General features: G+C 28.8%; 1 protein-coding gene across 1 annotated transcript; it reads left to right on the plus strand.

Annotated features, from left to right (window-relative positions):
* Nucleotides 1–6,968: 6,968 nt before the first annotated feature.
* On the plus strand, nt 6,969–11,454 carry LOC111614123 (solute carrier family 22 member 5-like). Its single transcript, XM_023355508.1, has 5 exons — nt 6,969–7,614; nt 9,852–9,955; nt 10,018–10,172; nt 10,703–10,871; nt 11,238–11,454. Exons 1-5 carry the CDS (start codon nt 7,234–7,236, stop codon nt 11,383–11,385), a joined length of 957 nt encoding a protein of 318 aa, XP_023211276.1. The 5' UTR covers nt 6,969–7,233; the 3' UTR covers nt 11,386–11,454.
* Nucleotides 11,455–18,405: the final 6,951 nt, after the last annotated feature.

An 18,405-nucleotide genomic window follows, 5' to 3' on the forward strand; every position in this document is an offset into this window, starting at 1 on the left:
GTAATTATCGTAAATGACATTATGTAATGTGACATGGAGAGGATCCCTCTGCACATTTGCTCAATGTTTCTCCATAAAAAGTCATTACGTTCACATTGACATTCGAAGTATGTATTTACACAAACTAAATATTTTAGAGATCAAGATAATGCAATAAAGTAATAAAAATAATTAACTAAGTAATACATTTAGTTAATTAATTGCATGTCACAATTGTGTATGGTAATATATGAGAGATAAATAATCGATATCGTGCAATCAAGTTCCTTAACGTTAATGGACTGATTTTATTTTACCTTCATATTTTTTTTATAAGTGGAAACTCACATTTCTTTATTAGTCACATATGTCAAATTTATTTCTACCACTTAAATATAAGTGGATATCGCATCACTTACAGTAGTAATTCCTCTACAAACAAAAGAAGATTTCCAAAGCATGCCTTTTTATATCTATAACAATACGCTTTGAATTAAATTATACTATTCTAATGAAATCTAAATCTGAGAAATTTTGTTAATTATCATAAAATCAATTAAATATTGATTGAAGAATATATTTTACATATTCAAGAAATTATTCATTTTTCAAAATTCAGTAATTAATTGGATTTATATATCATAGTATGTGTTTTTCTGTTCAATATTTCAGTGATACTCGAAATTCTGTAACAATCGTAAGTACATTTTTGCATTAAAGAATTAAAAATCTCGTAGTTATTTATACATAAACTATGACGAAAGAAACTAGTGATGAAAATGTTTTTTATCCAATAATTTTCATACTTAGAACTGTAGGAGCCGATATATCAATACCTCACGAAGAAAAATATAGAAAGTTTTGTAGATTTATCGCTGTTCAAATATTATATATATTTTTTCTCTTTAGAATTATAAATTATATTATTATCTTAATAAGTAACGATAATAATACAGCTAATGATTTTTGTGATTCTTCTAGCATATTTGGACAATTTTCAACTCAAATCAGAATGGCATTGCTTGTAATAATGATTTATAATTTATATTTTATTATTATTTGGAATTCAAACAGATATAAAATAGTTATATGCAAAAGTATTTATTTATGGAAAGTTATTTCTAAGGATCCTAACTTAAAAACAATACATGAAAAATGCTTAATAATACAAAATATACTTGGTTGTCTTTGGTTATTCGGATGTGTAATCTCAATTATACCAATGAATTTTACTACAGCATACGATTTATTACGTTCAAACAATTATAAATGGGGAGCGAAACAGTCGTTGTGTTTAATTGTAAATCTATTTTGTTTGTCTTACTTCATAACGAGTTTAATAGCTTATTCATTTTTTATCGTTTTGTTATGTGAAATACAGTCACTTCAGTTCACTTTTATTTATAAACAGATAAAGCATGATAAATCGAATTGTATTGTGAATAATATGAAAAAATGCATTCAGATATCAAAGGAAACACTAAAAGTTTCAAATGTTTTTATCAATGATTTATCTACCTTATTTATTGTTCTTTCGTTTAGTTTTCAGTTTCTTTTAGGACAGTGTGCATTGTCTTATCATTTGGATTTGAATAAGAGACTTTTTAGTGGTGGATCTGTTTTATTTTGTGCTACTGTCTTCTTATTATATTTATATTATATATCGAGAGTTGCGACATCTGTAAGTACCATCTTTACTTTTAATGAAGACAATCAAAATACAATAGAAACTCGATTATCCGAATCTGCTAAAAAAACTAGAATGTGTACACAGTATACGTTCTAGTATTCGTATTCGTATAATACACAGAGACTAGACTCAAAATACAAAAACATACAAATTTCTGGAAAGATCCCTGAAGTCATCAGGTTCGGATAATCGAATTTATACTGTATATTAATATCACAATGTAAATATTAAAATTTCTATGCATTTAACCTTTCGTTTAACAGGCAGAAAGTATTTATAATGAAGTCTATAATATGCAGTTTAGTATAGACTACCATAAAGATACTGTTGAGGTAATATTAATTACATAATGGAATTCCTATTATATATCTTTGTAACTTTTTAATTTATTATATATTTAGGTATATAATTTGCTGAATATTTGTAAGCCAATGCAATTAACATTTCAATGTTTAGGATATTTTCCCATAAATAAGTATTACATTACTAAGGTAAGCTAATAAAATAACACTTTCTGCAATTTTTAGTAATACGAGACATGAGATATTGTAAGATATAAAAACGATATATTTATTTAATTTATTTTTTTTATTTTTACAGATATTTATTTTCTTAATTACTCAAGCTTTAGCTCTGTATCAATTATATAAAGCGAATGAAAAGTATAATTATATATTTATTTTTTAAACTTATTCAGTTTCATCAGAAACACTTCTGCTTGCTTCAAATCAGTCTCGTTTATGTTCATACTTAACACGTGTTTAACAATACTGTAATATTAAAAAATTATTAATATGTTAAGTATTTTAATATTTTAATTTTTGAGTTATTAGGAATGGATATCAACCATATAACTATCGATAGTTCTGTTGTCGATCTTTATTTTAAGTCAGTTAAACACAGAAATCATCCGATATACTGTTGATTATCGATAGAATTGATGTGAAAAATCTATCGATAGCAAGTCTCGTATATATATCGAGACAAAAGTATCGATAATTCATAGTATCAATCCACTATTGTCCACCACTAGCACCCCATATTAACTGCGAATGAGATTCAATACGTAAAAACAAGATTCACTGGAAATTGTTGAAAAAACAATAATAGAAGTATCAGGCGAAAATTCTGTACTTAATACTTAATAGTAAAATTATACTTTGTTATTAAGTCATTAGAATTGAAGAGGAGAATGAAGCAAGTTCTTTTCCTACTACATCTATTATGTAAATGACATTACTGTATTATAATATTGATTTATTCGAAAATTTTGATACATTTTTCTGTTTTGTACGTTCAGATAAATACTACAAAGCAGTTAAGATCAGTAGAGGATTACCTAATAGACACACTAGGAGAGCGCTTAGGGCCTCATCGTCTCGAGGGGCCTCAAAAATTACATATTAATAAGATAATATGCCTCAAAAAATTTAGTGAAGGTTTTAAAAGTGTATACTTCGCACCCCTGTAAGAACAATGACAATACATAAATCGACGATTTTATTGTCTTTTTAATATAAAAAAGACTTTTACATAAAAGGCCTTATTAAAAAATTGGGCGTAGGGCCTCAAAGATAACTTAATCCGCTACTGGTTAAGATATATATAGGCCTATAATTTTTTTAATTTCTTAAATATTATGTTAATACCCCGACTTAAAAATGAAGTTAATTCATCCAGTAATTTTTATTAAAATAAATTTTAACAAAACTTTCATATATAAGAAAAAAATATATATGTAAATTATATCGATTATTCCGACGCATAATACAAAATTTACATGAATATTTTTTGATGATAATCCGTATAAAAATACGAAGTAGGCATTAAATATGCTAAAATTATTGAATAGAAAGCTTTGTAAGAGGCTAATTCTATTTTTCATTATTATTTTTAACACTTTAGTACTAAAAATGGGTGCACAAAACTATCAAAAAATTCTGTTTAATCCGTAAAGACGAGGAGGAGGGAAGACAAATTATACGAATCAAATCGCATTAATTTAAATTTTGAATGTATTTAATTCTTATAAACAAACGATTCAATCAGTCTGGTGAATTCGCGGCTATAAATTGTTTTTTTTAAACAATTAAATACTGATTTTTAACAATTAAAATTAACGATAAATACTAAAAAAATAGGCGCACAAAATTNTATGTATTTCATATTGTAATAATTTAATAAGATGTCGATAAATTGATATCGCGAGTTTCTCAATATTGATAGCTCTGAAAGAATAAAGTTTTGTATGTAATATGGATCGATTCGATTAATTAAAACAATATTATGTCAAAAAGAAATATTGTCAATGATGTTTAAAAATGGTTTGGCCATTTTAAATTTGTTAAAAATTTTGGCAAAATAAAATTTGTTCTTAATAACTCTTTACATGTAGTTCCAACATCTATATTAATACGCAATTACATATATAAATTTATTGACAATGTTACAATTGAAGATTTTATTTCTTGAAGAAATATTATTAAAATGTTAAAGTTTTTGAAGATAAAACGGTTAATCTTCTCTCTGAAATAAAACACATAAACAGTATACACAATGCAGAATATTTCTCATGATATATTGAATTATATTTTAAATTAATTAAAATTTAAATTGTCCTAAAGACAGATGATTAAGCTGCAGCTCTGTGTAGAGATTAATAATTAGAAATTAATTTTTGAATTTAATTAAATAAATTTAAAAATTCTGTTGAAGCGATCGACTCGAAAGGGAATTCGAACTCTGCTTCGAGTGGATAATAACCGAAAAATATCCGACAGTTTAGACTTAAATTTGGCTAACGATTCGATTTTGGTTATATTGTTGATATATACATGATATATACTCATTCTTGAAATTTCTATAGGAAACCATTCACGTATAGTTTTGTAACCATGTAACAAAATTTTGTGTTATGCGTTGTATAGGGTTGAGCAAAAATGCTTCCCTCAAAGTCCTCAACTATCGGAATCGTAACATGCCCGAAAGAGTTCTGTAGCACCGCATCATGCTGTAACGAAAAAAGCACGGACCATCTAAGGACACGGTAGACACCTCTGCAGGTGCAGGAGGTCCGAAATATGCGAATCCAAACTCCTTGGCGGTAAACCATCAGGGACACCGTGGCACTGGGAATGTAGCTTAGTTCTCAGCATAATATCATCCACGATACTTTACACTTTCATACTTACAAAATACAAGTTGTACAACAATTGATGGCACAGTATTTGGAGGAATGTGTTTTTTCGCGAAGGTGGACATTGAAGAAATGAAATTTGATGTCCATGGTACAAAAATGGCGTATCTTTGTCTGTATACTGTTATTATTCCATTATGTCATAATGTCTTGTTTGCTTCCTATTATGCATTTTGTCCAACCCTGTAGGCCTATATTACATGCTATTATCTAGCTAAAATAAAAGTTTATTCAATTAAATTATCTTCATTGCAGTTCTCCGGGCAATGCCGGATAATTTGTCTAGTATTTGTCTTTGTGAGACAGAAGAAAAGAATTATGATTATGAAATCATAATCCTGTATTTTTCTGTTTTCTGTTCAGTGACGTTAATATAAACAAAACTAATCAGTAATATGAAATTATGCGATAAGGCTATATTTGTGAAAATTCTTAAGATATTATACAGTATTAACATATTATTGTGAGCTTCGTTCTTGCCTGCCGTAGGGCACACAATCTCATTGCTTCATCTGTGTCGTAATTTATACAAAACCAATAGAAACAAGATTAACTATTGTATATTTATTAAATGTCCGAAAATAAAAGAAAAATATTAATCGATAATAAACCAAAAATTGTTTCAATTTAAAATAATGATAATAAATATCTTTATCTATTTTTAAAGATAAAATATGCGAGATGATGTTAAATTAATCGACTGCTCAGACTCTATAGTCTTCGATTTTGTCATTTTATAAACACCGATTAATTCAATATATATTAATCCTGAGTAAAATAAATTTATAATGTTAAAACCAATCCATTATCTTTTAAATGGAGTAAAGGCATACATTTACTATTACGCCTACGAACTTTAAAATTTACAGTATATGATTTTCCTTGTATTTTCTCTTTGAAAGCAGTTTTTAAACAATTTAACTTGAGAAATTAAATGTTTATAAATTGTTTCATAATTACATAAAATACCGATTCGTTCGATCAAACAGTTTTTAAATCAGATAATTAATTATCATTTCTCATTAAGTATTACAGATTTCCTTTCGAAATATTATGCGCTTATAAATTAAACAGTTCTATTCGATTTATCAAATTTTTTATATAAAGAATTTACTTTTAATTTTTTTTAATATAGGCTAATAAGTGAAGCAGCACCTCACAGAGATTTTGAAATCTCTATGCGGTCCTGCATTTTATTATTTCATTTATTTTTTTGTAGTTTACAATGTCAAGATTCGCTTCTTACAACTTGAGTATGCATGCGAATGAATCTGAGTTCTTGACTGTGTGAGAAAATAGCTTGTGATCTGACTTTTACTGTTAATACTTAGGACGTATTAATTAATGGTAAATACCTGGACCCATTAACTGATTTTCTAACCTTTCTGGTCTTTTATTATTGCCATATAAAAGTATGATCGTCTAAAGTTCACAAATGGGGATAGTGTTTTTAAATTACTATCCCTACAGGTAAATTTTCAACTCAGAACCTGTATGATCTTGAAACTAAATAGATTGATGTTATATCACACGATGATTAAATATTTTTGACAGAAATTAAATTTAATAGTTTGAAAATCTATATTAAAGTAAACATGAAATTTGGCAAGATCTGTTAAAATGAATATTGCCAAATTTCAATTACCAAACTTCCTTTATCAACTAGACAACATTTTTGTTTAAACCTACTTAAATAAAAATTGAAATCATGTTAATTACTTTATAATACGGATAAGTGGTCAATGACCTCCGCTTAGTGTGGAACTGTCCGTAGAATGATCAGTTTTGATCTGAACATTTGAAACTTAATTCTACTACAATTAAATTTATGGAAAACGAATTGGAAAAAGGTAAAAATTTTTATTGAATTAATATGATAGATAAACTATTATATACGTTTCTATATGTACAGTAAATACATATTGTAAATGTATTCTAGAGATTATATCAATAATTTTAATACCAACATATATATAATATAAACATAATCGTTCCTTTGAAACGATTATGTTTATATTCGACATTGGAGGTCAGAGCAACTGATTGATATATTACGAAGATTTGTCTCACGAAGGTCACAATTTTATTTAAAAAAATGACCTTACGAAACACTTGAATGTAAATTCTCCAATTAATGCATTGAAACTAATTAAACATCTTCTAGAAAATGATTTATTTCTCTTTCGAATGCATCATCAATCGTCTTTTGTAACTTCCAATGAGAAGCATCTTTCCTCAAAATATTAGAACCAATACGGAAGTAAATAATACTTAATGACGTCGTTGACGTCAGACTAAATCATACTACCGCTGTATTAAGATTGTTGTGAATTACAGCTGTTCAAATATAGTAATATAGATATATAAAATGGATTTCGATGATGTTCTACCTTACATCGGCTCTTATGGAAAATACCAAATTATACTTTTAAGTTTAATGGCTACTATATCTAACGTTCCTTGTTGTTTTATGTATGTTAGTGTAGAATTCGTTTCGGGAACACCGGATCATTGGTGTCGAATACCTGAATTAGAAGATCGCCTTTCTATGGATAAAATCAAGAACATTAGTATACCTTTAGAGATGAGAGATGGAGTCGAAGTATACAGTCAATGTAAGATGTACGATTATAATTACACACGAATTCTATTGGATGGTGTTCCAGATAATGCAAGTGTTACTCAGGTACCCTGTAAGAATGGTTGGAATTACGATAAATCTATTTACGACAGTACATTGGTTACTGAGGTATTTTCCTTTATTCGTAATATTGATCTTATTATATATTATCAATAGATGAAATAATAATTAGTTTATTTTTTAAATGATAAAATACATATTTTTAAAATATTATTCACATTTTAATAGAAATAAGAAAGAATTTGTTCCCTTTATTGTAAGCACTTTTTTAACTTTTCATTTTTTTTCCTGTGGGCAATAATTAATTAATTATTACAAACAAATTTATAAATGTGTTTAATTATGATTTTTACATTAATTTTATAAACGTCTTTCGAGATAATGTACTTAAACAATGTAATTTTATTTCTGTTTACAAATATATAAATTGTGTATTTCTTTAATATCAAATATGAAATAAAACATAGGAAAGCTATCTAACCTTGTGTAACTTTTAAAACTAGTTCCTCAGTAATTATAGGCTATTCTTCGATGTAGCTAGTATACTGTCACTAAGATTTTCAATGGGCTAATTAAAGTAACACGAAGAGAATTTTTATTCTAAAAAAACATATTCAATTTCAACGAAGTGTATCTTTCAAGTTTTATAAGCTAAAAACTACAGATAAATAGCAATGTCATTCAATCCTGGATACAATTGATAGTATAGGTTGCAAAATAACTTTTTGAAAATTGATTTTTCACGCCTGAAGGATTTCTATAGAAGTTTTTAGAAAATAGATTTAATTGACTTTTCATTACTTTTTATTTGAAGAAACTTAAGAAGAACCTACAGAATCTATTATTCATGATAATTTAGAGAGACAATGTCTTTAGAAACATGTCTGAAAGTTATGTAAGATAATTCAGAAATAGTGGAACAAATTTCGAGGAATGATTCCTCACAGGATAATAAAAAAAGACATATAAACATATGTCCGAAAGTGAGAAATTTTAAGAAATTAAACCTCTTATAACAGTGTTAGGTGCAAGACAGATTTTACTAAATAACTCTCTTATTAATTAACGCTCTTACGTAACTCTTAATGTTAATGTGAGCATACGCACATGCTGTACTAAACTATACCCATCTGCACAGATGGATAGATAGAGTTGTTTGGTGGTACGGCCTCCATGCTCTCCTAATCTAAATCCCTTTTGTTTTTTTTTTTTAAATCTGTGGGACCAAAGAGAATAGAGCAGTGGTTCTTAACGTTTCTCCTGTCGCGGACCCCTAAAATTCCCACACCATGATGGACCGGTTGAGAAAAGCGGTACTACAGTATGCTACTCACATTGGCAATGCAGACACGCTGTTGCAACATATTGCCGACGCCTAAACCACTATTCGCTGGGAGCCTTGTACCTTTAAAAAGGTGCAGTAATTCATGCTCTGATAGATCCAAACGTGGAGGGTATTTTAAACACTTCTAATCGAAGAAGCTATGTAATCGAAAGAGTTAGTAAAAGCGTATGCAATAAAATGTCTTGCACCTAATACTGTCATAAAAGTTTAATTTCTCGAAAATCTCTCATTTCGGGAAATATTTTTATACACCTTTTTTCTTTATTTTCCAGTGAGGAATCATCCCGCGAAGTTTGTCCCATTGTTTCAGAATTTCCCTGTGTATAAAAACATATCGAATATAATATATACGGCTTTCAGAGATATTTTATATAAACTAAAACTTTTCTATAAAATATACTAACATCGATTTTTGATCGAAGTACCAGAGAAAATAACAGTTGTCCCGCTAATAATCTTGAAAAATTACTATTTTTTCTCTCAGTTCGACCGAAAGCTCTGTTAAATATTACATATTTAAAAAAAAAACACAAAAAATTTTTTTATTTAATTATATATTTTGTGAAAATGAAAGCTCATCCTACTGTCTATATAATATTTCTAATTAAAATAAAATTAAAATCAAAGATAAACTCGTAAGTTCAGTATCAAGATATGGAGATTGCATATTAATTTAAATAAGATTTTTCACATGAATTTTTTACATCATGATTTTCCTTATTGAATGGTGCTCTTTATCAGAAATTACATTAGTTTATGTCGCTTTTAAATAAAATTATTGAATTTCTGCATAGAAATTACTTTTCTAATAAACTTTTCATTCTCATCAATTTTTATTTTATCAATAGTGTGAATAGTTAAGAATTTACATTTATTTACATTATTAACACAAATAATAATAAATAAATTATTTTAATCATCCATTTCAGTTAGGTACCATTCAATTATGATATACGTAGTTTATAGGATACCGTTTTTATTGTTATTTATCTGCCTACAGATGGACGTAGTATGCGATGATAGATGGCTTCAAGCCATAGCAAAATCTAGTTTTTTCTTCGGTACCATTATCGGCAGTATCGTTTTTGGCAATTTGGCAAATGTGTAAGTAAAAATTAAATCTACTTTCGTTTATGTCATAAGGATAAAATGTCGTTTTTGAATAGATATGGAAGAAAGCCAACTTTTTATGTCCTGCTGTCTGTATACATCATCATAGGTATTCTATCATGTTTTCCACCTAATTATATCGCATTTATTGTATATAGAACCATAATTGGCACAACTAGCATTGTGATTTTCCAGATTCCTTTTGTTTTGGGTAAGTATACGTATATGATTTTAGTCACACGTTTACAGAAGGTGATAATCATGATAAATGTTTCTCAATCAAGTTGTCCTTAGAAGAAGCTTTCCATTATATCATATAGCGTATATATATATAATATTTTTTCTATTAATCCAGATAAACATTGTATATATAACACAGCAATAACTATTACTCTCTGGTTATGTAATTCACTTGGTTTTTAAAATTCTGTTTACAAAATAGTGGTTTAAATAATGACACTAATTTTTTTATTCTGATATTGCCTAAACGAATATTAACAAAGTCTAACCTTGAATAACTGTTTATCTAAAAAGCACATAACATAAACTAATTCATCCTGATTCAGTCAAATATAAACTCTTGATATCTGTTCTATCATGTGTATATGAAAATTATGATGAATACTCTATATAATATAGGCCTACTATATGTATAATAATTAGTATTTTGATTTTTAAATGTAATTAAAATATCTGTCGGAAATTATATTCATTAGAAACATTTTTTTTTTGTATTTTTAGCTATGGAACTGGTTAAACCACAGAAACGATCAACATCTGGAATGTGTATATGCTCAACGTTTCCATTTGTCATCGCACTCATGTGCCTTTTAGCGTATCTCTCAAGAAACTGGTTTATATTATCCTTAATAACTTCTGTTCCTCTAGTAATTTTCTTGGTTATATGGTAGTAAGTAGAAATTATTTTTATTTTACTTTATTTTAGGAAACAACATAAAGGTTTTTACAATAATTAAATAATAGAAAAGGCCAAATGAAATAAAAGTAATCATCAAAGATAAGAATCACACAATGAGGATCAATAGATATTTAATTAATTATATTTCCGAAAATTATGCTTTTTTTTCTTTCTATTCTCATCTTCAGTTATTCCTCTGTATGCATATAAGTTATATTATTTCCAGTATAAATTAGATGTGTGGCATATACGTACTTTAAATTAGGTTGTTCATTTGGACTTTCCTGCTATTTTTTATATATTTTGTGAATATTTCTATCTTATTTACTATAAAATACTAACTGAATCTTCTTTTAGTTTTGTTCCTGAATCACCGAGATGGCTTGTTGCACAGAATCGAATTGATGAAGCAGAAGTCATTGTTCAAAAGATAGCAAAAGTGAATAAGAAAAAAATACCACCGAACTTTCTCAAAACATTTATGGTAAATGAAAAACAAAAATAACCTCAATTTTATATAATACAGTTGAATCTATCTGTATATCTATCGCGAATCTCATGGGAACGAGGAAAAAAAATTCGAGATAGAAGCTTTCGAGATATAGAGGTTTCTATATTGCAGTGATTCTCAACCTTTTTCGTTGATGTACCCCATTAGCCCATTAGTTGTTTCTCAAGTACAGTACCTCTTCGATTTACGCTCGTACCTCTAGGGGTACATGTACCCCCCCGGTTGAGAACCACTGCTATACTGTAAACAGCAATAGCTTTTTAAAAAATTAAAAGCTATTGGTTTTTTCAGTAACATATTATACAAGGAACAGTTGTTTTATTGGAGGAAATAAAATGGTATAGATTGTTATGGGTAGAAAATACGAGGTGGGTGGTGTTTAAAATACCAAAAGAGTAAGTATTTAACGTTATATAAGGTAGAGGGGGGCAGAGTTCGGATCATCCTTGAGGCAGAATAGCTTCACCAGATGGGGGTCATCTGGAGTAGGTGGGGTGGGATGGAATCACTTGTGGATAGATACTACCTGTTAAGAAGGAGTGATTTCTAGGTGTGACTTATAGTTAGACCGTCGTTTAAGTTAATTTTAAAAGTTTTTATTTAGTAATTTCCAAATGTCCAAATAATTTCCTTTTTATAATATTTTTTTCTAGCCTGAGTATTTTTAGATTTTTAGATTATTGAGTGAAATCTCGCAATTTTTACTATTGCAATGTATGGCTACAGCAGAATTAGTGTAATTAAATTTAATAGCACGTGAATGCTCTTTTAGTTTGATTTTTTTGGGTTTTTCAAGTTTCACCTATGTATTGGTAATTCGGTTGGCAGCTGAAGGATATTCTGTATATAATGTTATTTTGTTTTATTAGTAACTTTTTAATATTTTCACTGGGGCTAGAGTTAGTAAATTGTTATTATATACAATTGTATTCTGNCTGTACTGTACTTGTACAGTATTTACTTGTACAGAATATAACAGAGAATAAACTGCCCAAATACCCTTAAACAAAGGAAAAGTACGTCCTTTATGAAGGCATAGAGCCACTACATGAAAATGAAAATTAATGAATACACTGTGTACAGTAATTTACCTGATAAGACAGACCTCAGAAAAATACTTTATGAGAGCTTTTATACTTTTATAAAGCTGTCTATAATGAAAATTAATTAACTAAGGATTTTTTCGCCCTGCCAAGGTGTGGACCAGTTATCCGGAGTGCTAAGTTATCGAGGGACGAGTTTTCGAGGTTCTACTTAATGGTTTCTTATGATTTCATCTCACCCGAAAGACTCACCAGAAACATTCAACATTTATTACAGTATGTTTTAGCATATACAGTTGACCCCCTATAACGCGGTAGATACGTTCCGCTTTATAAGAATTTCGCGTTGTACGAGTCCTTAAATACATGAGCCAATCACAGCCTTGCACGTGTGCAGTTTACGGACTACGGCTGTTTGAAAGGTTTTCTTCCATAAAATTAATCGATTCTAGACTAATTCGTCTCAACATTTCCAAAACACGTATAATTTTTTGGGAATAATCCGTATAAACTATGCTATAAACAAAAAATTATAGAATTACTTACCGAGTGTGCACCGTTCGACCACGCCATTCCTTAGGCTTGTTTTCGTCGCGGAGCAGCGCACCAAACGGCGGCCGCGATTTCTGATAAGTTATTTTTCTGCGAAAAATTCGTTGAACTTTGGAGACATCTTTAATAAAAATAATTTTTATGACCATTGAATAAGAAATGTTTTTTCAGAAGAAATGTATAAAATTACAGTACTGTATTAGACTTACAGTATCTAATTTAGGCCTATATACTGTGCAGACGATAGTAAACTCAACTTACCCCCTAAACTCTCCGTAGCATGTAAGTAATTCGGCTGCTCGTCCACTATTGGTCCAGATTCGACCAATCCTGTCGCGACACGAGTCGACGATGTTTTACCGGATTTTACGAGTCTCTTTTAGCGTCTTTATACGAATACGGTCGCAATTTTTTCGCCGTGATATACCAATCCGCATTATATGAACCCGCGTTATAGGTGGGTCTACTGTACATCCACCTCAGATTATTGAATAAATGAAATATTTAATTAGCGATGAAGTTATATTAATATTTATATAACAGAATAAATCCAAAAATTATGCATTTCCTGAATAAAGACACAACAAATATCTTGACTAATGTTATAAAAAGTAATATTTTATTTTATTTTTTGTCCCATAAATTACGTAATACATTTCTCACAAAATCGCCATAAATTGTAATTCCTCCGAAACCGCTTAACCGATTTAAATCATTTTTGCATACGAATAGAGCCCATCTCGGTGTAGTCCTATGTCATGACGTAAACAGCATTTTTAAATTCGACCTGTGACCAGAGATATACAAGTTCAAAGTTCGCAATGGAAAGTCTACACACGAGCGGAACGAAGTGTCCGGCCCACGGGCAAACATGCTTTAAATATTTAATTCTATCAATACTAATTCAGTTTTATGTTGTTTGAATGTTTAAATACAAATAAAGCAAAAGCTTATAATCTATTCATATAATTATATAAAATAATTTTTAAAAGTTATCAACTTAAAATACATGGTTTAGAATGAATATAGGAACATTCTATAAATTAAACCTTTAAGCGAATTTATTTATTTGTCTACAGATGGAAGCACAGTAGCAACCTTTTATTTACATGGGATTTATGAGATGAATCTCCATTGAGATCAATACATTCTTCTACCGTAAGTCCGGGAGCGCTCCCAGTATAACATTGTTTATTGAAAAAGAAACTATAATCTGATAAAGAATAAACGCTTGCTTTTGTATATATAATTTTATTAATTCTTTTTATACCAATTATATAACAACAAGCTAGTGTTATTTATTTTATATAAATAATTGAAGCTTGGAGAAAAAATTACAACGATAAGTATCAGATTACGATAATAAAAATAGCATTATATGACACTAATATATTTACTTTTCGAACAATTTTCGTTATTGGCATTTTATTTCTATTTTTGGTTTTATATTTCAGTTCAAAATTTGTTTTATCTTGATTCTTTCTGTTTTATTTATTGCCATTGAAATTAGATGTATCTGTTACCGCTAAAGCTCGAAAGTCGTTAATGTGTACATTACCTAGCTAATTTGCAGATTAACTAGCGTGATCCGTTAAAGTTGTGAAAATTGTTCCATTTCTCAAATTACCTAGATAATGTGCAGAGTATCTAGGTAATCCACAAATTACCTACTAGGCACTCGGTAAAGTGAAAATAAGATCTTTGCCAGAAATAAACGTACCACAAATAGGTGTGCTTGTCGCAAAAACAAATTGCTATGCAAAGTGTCATTAATCTTTAGACTGCACTAATAAGTAAGCACAATTGGATAATGTTACCTATGGTGAGTAAAATGGCGGCTCGTCTCTGATTTCAGCAAAGAGAAGAAAGGAAACGTTCAAACCTAACCTAAACTATTCTAATAATTTGGTTGGTAATAATTATGGTAATTTATTATAATAGGTTAGGTTAGGTTAGGTTAGAATATGCGTCCCCACTGTTTCCTTTCTTGTGTTTGCTGGAATCAGAGACGAGCCGCCATTTTACTCACCATAGGTAACATCAACTGTACAATTACAGTGATACCTCAGGATACGAACGCCCCAGCATACGAAATTTCAGGATACGACACGAAATTCGAACATATTTTTGCTCCACGATACGAACAAAAACTCACCATACGACGTTACATTAGTTCGCAGCGCCATTTTTTTATTCACTTCTGTTCATCGGTCTCAGTCCGCATGTTTGCTTCGTCGTGGAAGGATCTCGCTCGATAAAGGAAATCTCGAGGTATTATCAGAAAGTGACTAATTTTATTGAAAAGAAACATTCCAAAAATGTTCACACTGGCCGTATTGCTGCTCGGAGTAATGACATTTGCCTAAGTCATTTTAGAAACATTTTAAAAAGTAGGTAAAGTCAAACCTCTATGGATAGATATTTTACCAAGCGACCTCTATTGAAAGAAAGAAAGCAAAAAGCAGTTAATAAAAATTAAAAAAGAAAGAAAAAGATAAAAAATCAGTATTGTTTTATAAGTTATTTTTAAGTTATTGTTACATTATGTTATGTAAGTTAAGTTTTTAGTATCATTTCCCTTCTCCCTCTCTTCCGCCCCCAGTTTACACCTTCACCGTCGTCTATCCTCAAAGGTAAAGTGCAAATAAAACTACATTTTTTAAATCAATTATTATTCTATTATGGTTATTTATACCTTTACAACTACAAAACGCAATTTTCATGATACGATCTCAGTTTCGGAACGAATTAATTTCGTATCCTGAGGTACCACTGTATATCATGCGATCACCAGAAAAAGTATGATAACTTTATTATTTTTCGTCTCCGGTCCAAAAGTAGGATATCGTTGAAGTCGTCTCGGTCCCCTGGGTTCAGATAGATAATCAAAGTCCCGAAATTCCATATAATAATTTCCTAATTGTATTAATATTTTAAACCATATGTATGTAACGACTTTCGAGCTTTAGCGGTAACATATCCGCGATATGCATGATTAATAGAACTGTTAGTGTTGCAAGACAGAAAGAGTATAAAAATCGATTGCTAACACATAATGTATTATGTATAACATTGCATTTTTTACAACGATTATTAATTCCGTATAATAAAATTTAGAATCCACTCGAGCAAAATTTATACTTAATTAATAATATACATTAACAAATGTATATTTATTAAATTTAAATATGATTTAAAATTGCAGCTCGGAATTATGACTATGTCACAATAATATACAAGTTTCGCAGTTCAATAAATATGAAATAATTCCTAAACATAAGGGCATCCCTCGCCAATCGAGGAAGTTACGTTACGCGGTTGGAAAAACATAAGCTCTATGGACAACAAAGAGTTAGAGGAAGAACGAAATAGGATAATAAAGGTATTGAATATACTGAATATTCGATCTTACTGTTTTATGATTGAATAGTTAATGCAAGAAACTAGCAAATTATGGTCATCTGTAATTAGAATCTTTATTGGGGACTTGATCTGCAATGGAATCGCTCAGCAACGCTGAAGAATAGGGAGTGACGTATTAATTCTTTTGAACTACGTGAATTATAAGTGGTTAGTTCATATTAGAATAATAACTTACTGCGCTGAAATATTTACAATTTTTTTTTTTGTATGGTAATTATTGAAATTTTTAAATTTTTTTTTTAAATAAAAGTTTAATTTAAACACGATAGATTTATATTTCTTTTTCTATAACAGAAATGTTCAAATAAATAAAGATTACGTGAACATAGTTACGTAATTATATATGCAATTTTTTTAAATTAAATGCATTAATAGTGTAAAAGCGTGACTTCTACTAATGTCTATGGATTTTTTCGTTCATTTTAGTTGAAACTCGTGCATTAGAGTTCGACGCAATAATTATAGCTAATCAATATTGCGTGTTTGTTGCTGAATTTAGTTATAAAATGTATGTCGATGAAACTGCAGAAATCATTTTTGTCAGAAAATTACATCATGATAAAGAAAACTAGTTCATTTGAAGAAGAAGAAGAAGAATATTTTTTCCCCATTATTTTTATATTGAAAATTTTAGGTGCAGATTTAATGATAACAACGATAAATGAGCGACAAACGTACAGATATATCTATATATATTTTTTACGTCTTCTTTTTCTATTGAAAGTTTTAACTTACTGCATCATCACTTATACTAATGACGACTATGTAGCTATCAATCTATGTGATGCTTCCAGTGTATTTAAAAAGTATGCGATTCATTGTAGAATCTTGATGATGATATTGATGATATTCGATTTGCTTTTCATTACTATGTGGCATACGAAACGATATAAAAAACTTATTAAAAATAGCATTTATTCGTGGAATAACGTTTTTAAGGAACCTATTTTCAGGCCTTTAAGTCAAACAATATTTCAGATACAAAATAGACTCGGTTATTCATGGATATTCGTATGTTTCATCATTTGTATATTAGTAAGTTTTCAAAATGGTTTAGATCTTTTAATAGCTAATAATTATAAATGGAGTGTAAGATTATGGTTTTGTTCATTTACAAATTTAATCTCATTAGTATATATGATAATGAGTTTTCTTGCTTATGCATTTTTCATAGCATCTCTTTGTATAATGCAAATTCTTCAGTTTCGCTATCTTAAAAGAGAATTGGAATGCCAAAATTCTATTTTATTCGTAAATGTTATAGAAAATTGTTTACGAATTTCGAAAGATACGTTAAAATATTCTAATGTATTCATCAATGATTTATCAATGGCAGTTATTATGTTAATACTTTCTCTTCAGTTTACTTTTGGTGAATGCTTTTTATATGAAGAATTAAGCACTCGAAACAAATATTTTATTGTAGGATGTTTATTATTATGTATTCTACTATTTTTCTGTTATCTATTCGGCTTTTCAATAGTTGCTACTTCTGTAAGTATTTTTTTTTTCTTTAACTTAGAACTTTTCTATGAATGTTTATAAAATAATTAAATATAGAATTTTTGAACAGGCCAAAAACATTTATAATACTATTTATAAGTGTGTAGTTAAAGTAGATGATTATGGTGATGGTATTAAAGTAAGTTTACCTGTGTTAATCTATATTAAACTAATTTAAAATATATATTAATTTTATTTTTATATTAATTTTCTCAGGGGTATAATCTACTTAAAACTTGTGCTCCATCGCAATTAGCGTACAGTTTCTTCGGTTATTTTCCTATTACTAAATATACTGTTATAAAGGTAAGCGAATATTTTTCGATTAAATATAGTTAATTTAAACTTTACGTACTATAATAATGCGCTAAAATTAACGTTTAAAGATCATATAACAAATGATTAACACATATTTAATATGCCATTTCAGACATTTATTTTTTCATTCACCCAAGCTCTTGTATTCTATCAGACTTATCAATAAAAAACGTTA

Source organism: Centruroides sculpturatus, unplaced genomic scaffold (assembly GCF_000671375.1).
Source record: "Centruroides sculpturatus isolate CEXI.00-Female unplaced genomic scaffold, Cexi_2.0 scaffold2110, whole genome shotgun sequence".
NCBI lineage: Eukaryota > Metazoa > Arthropoda > Arachnida > Scorpiones > Buthidae > Centruroides > Centruroides sculpturatus.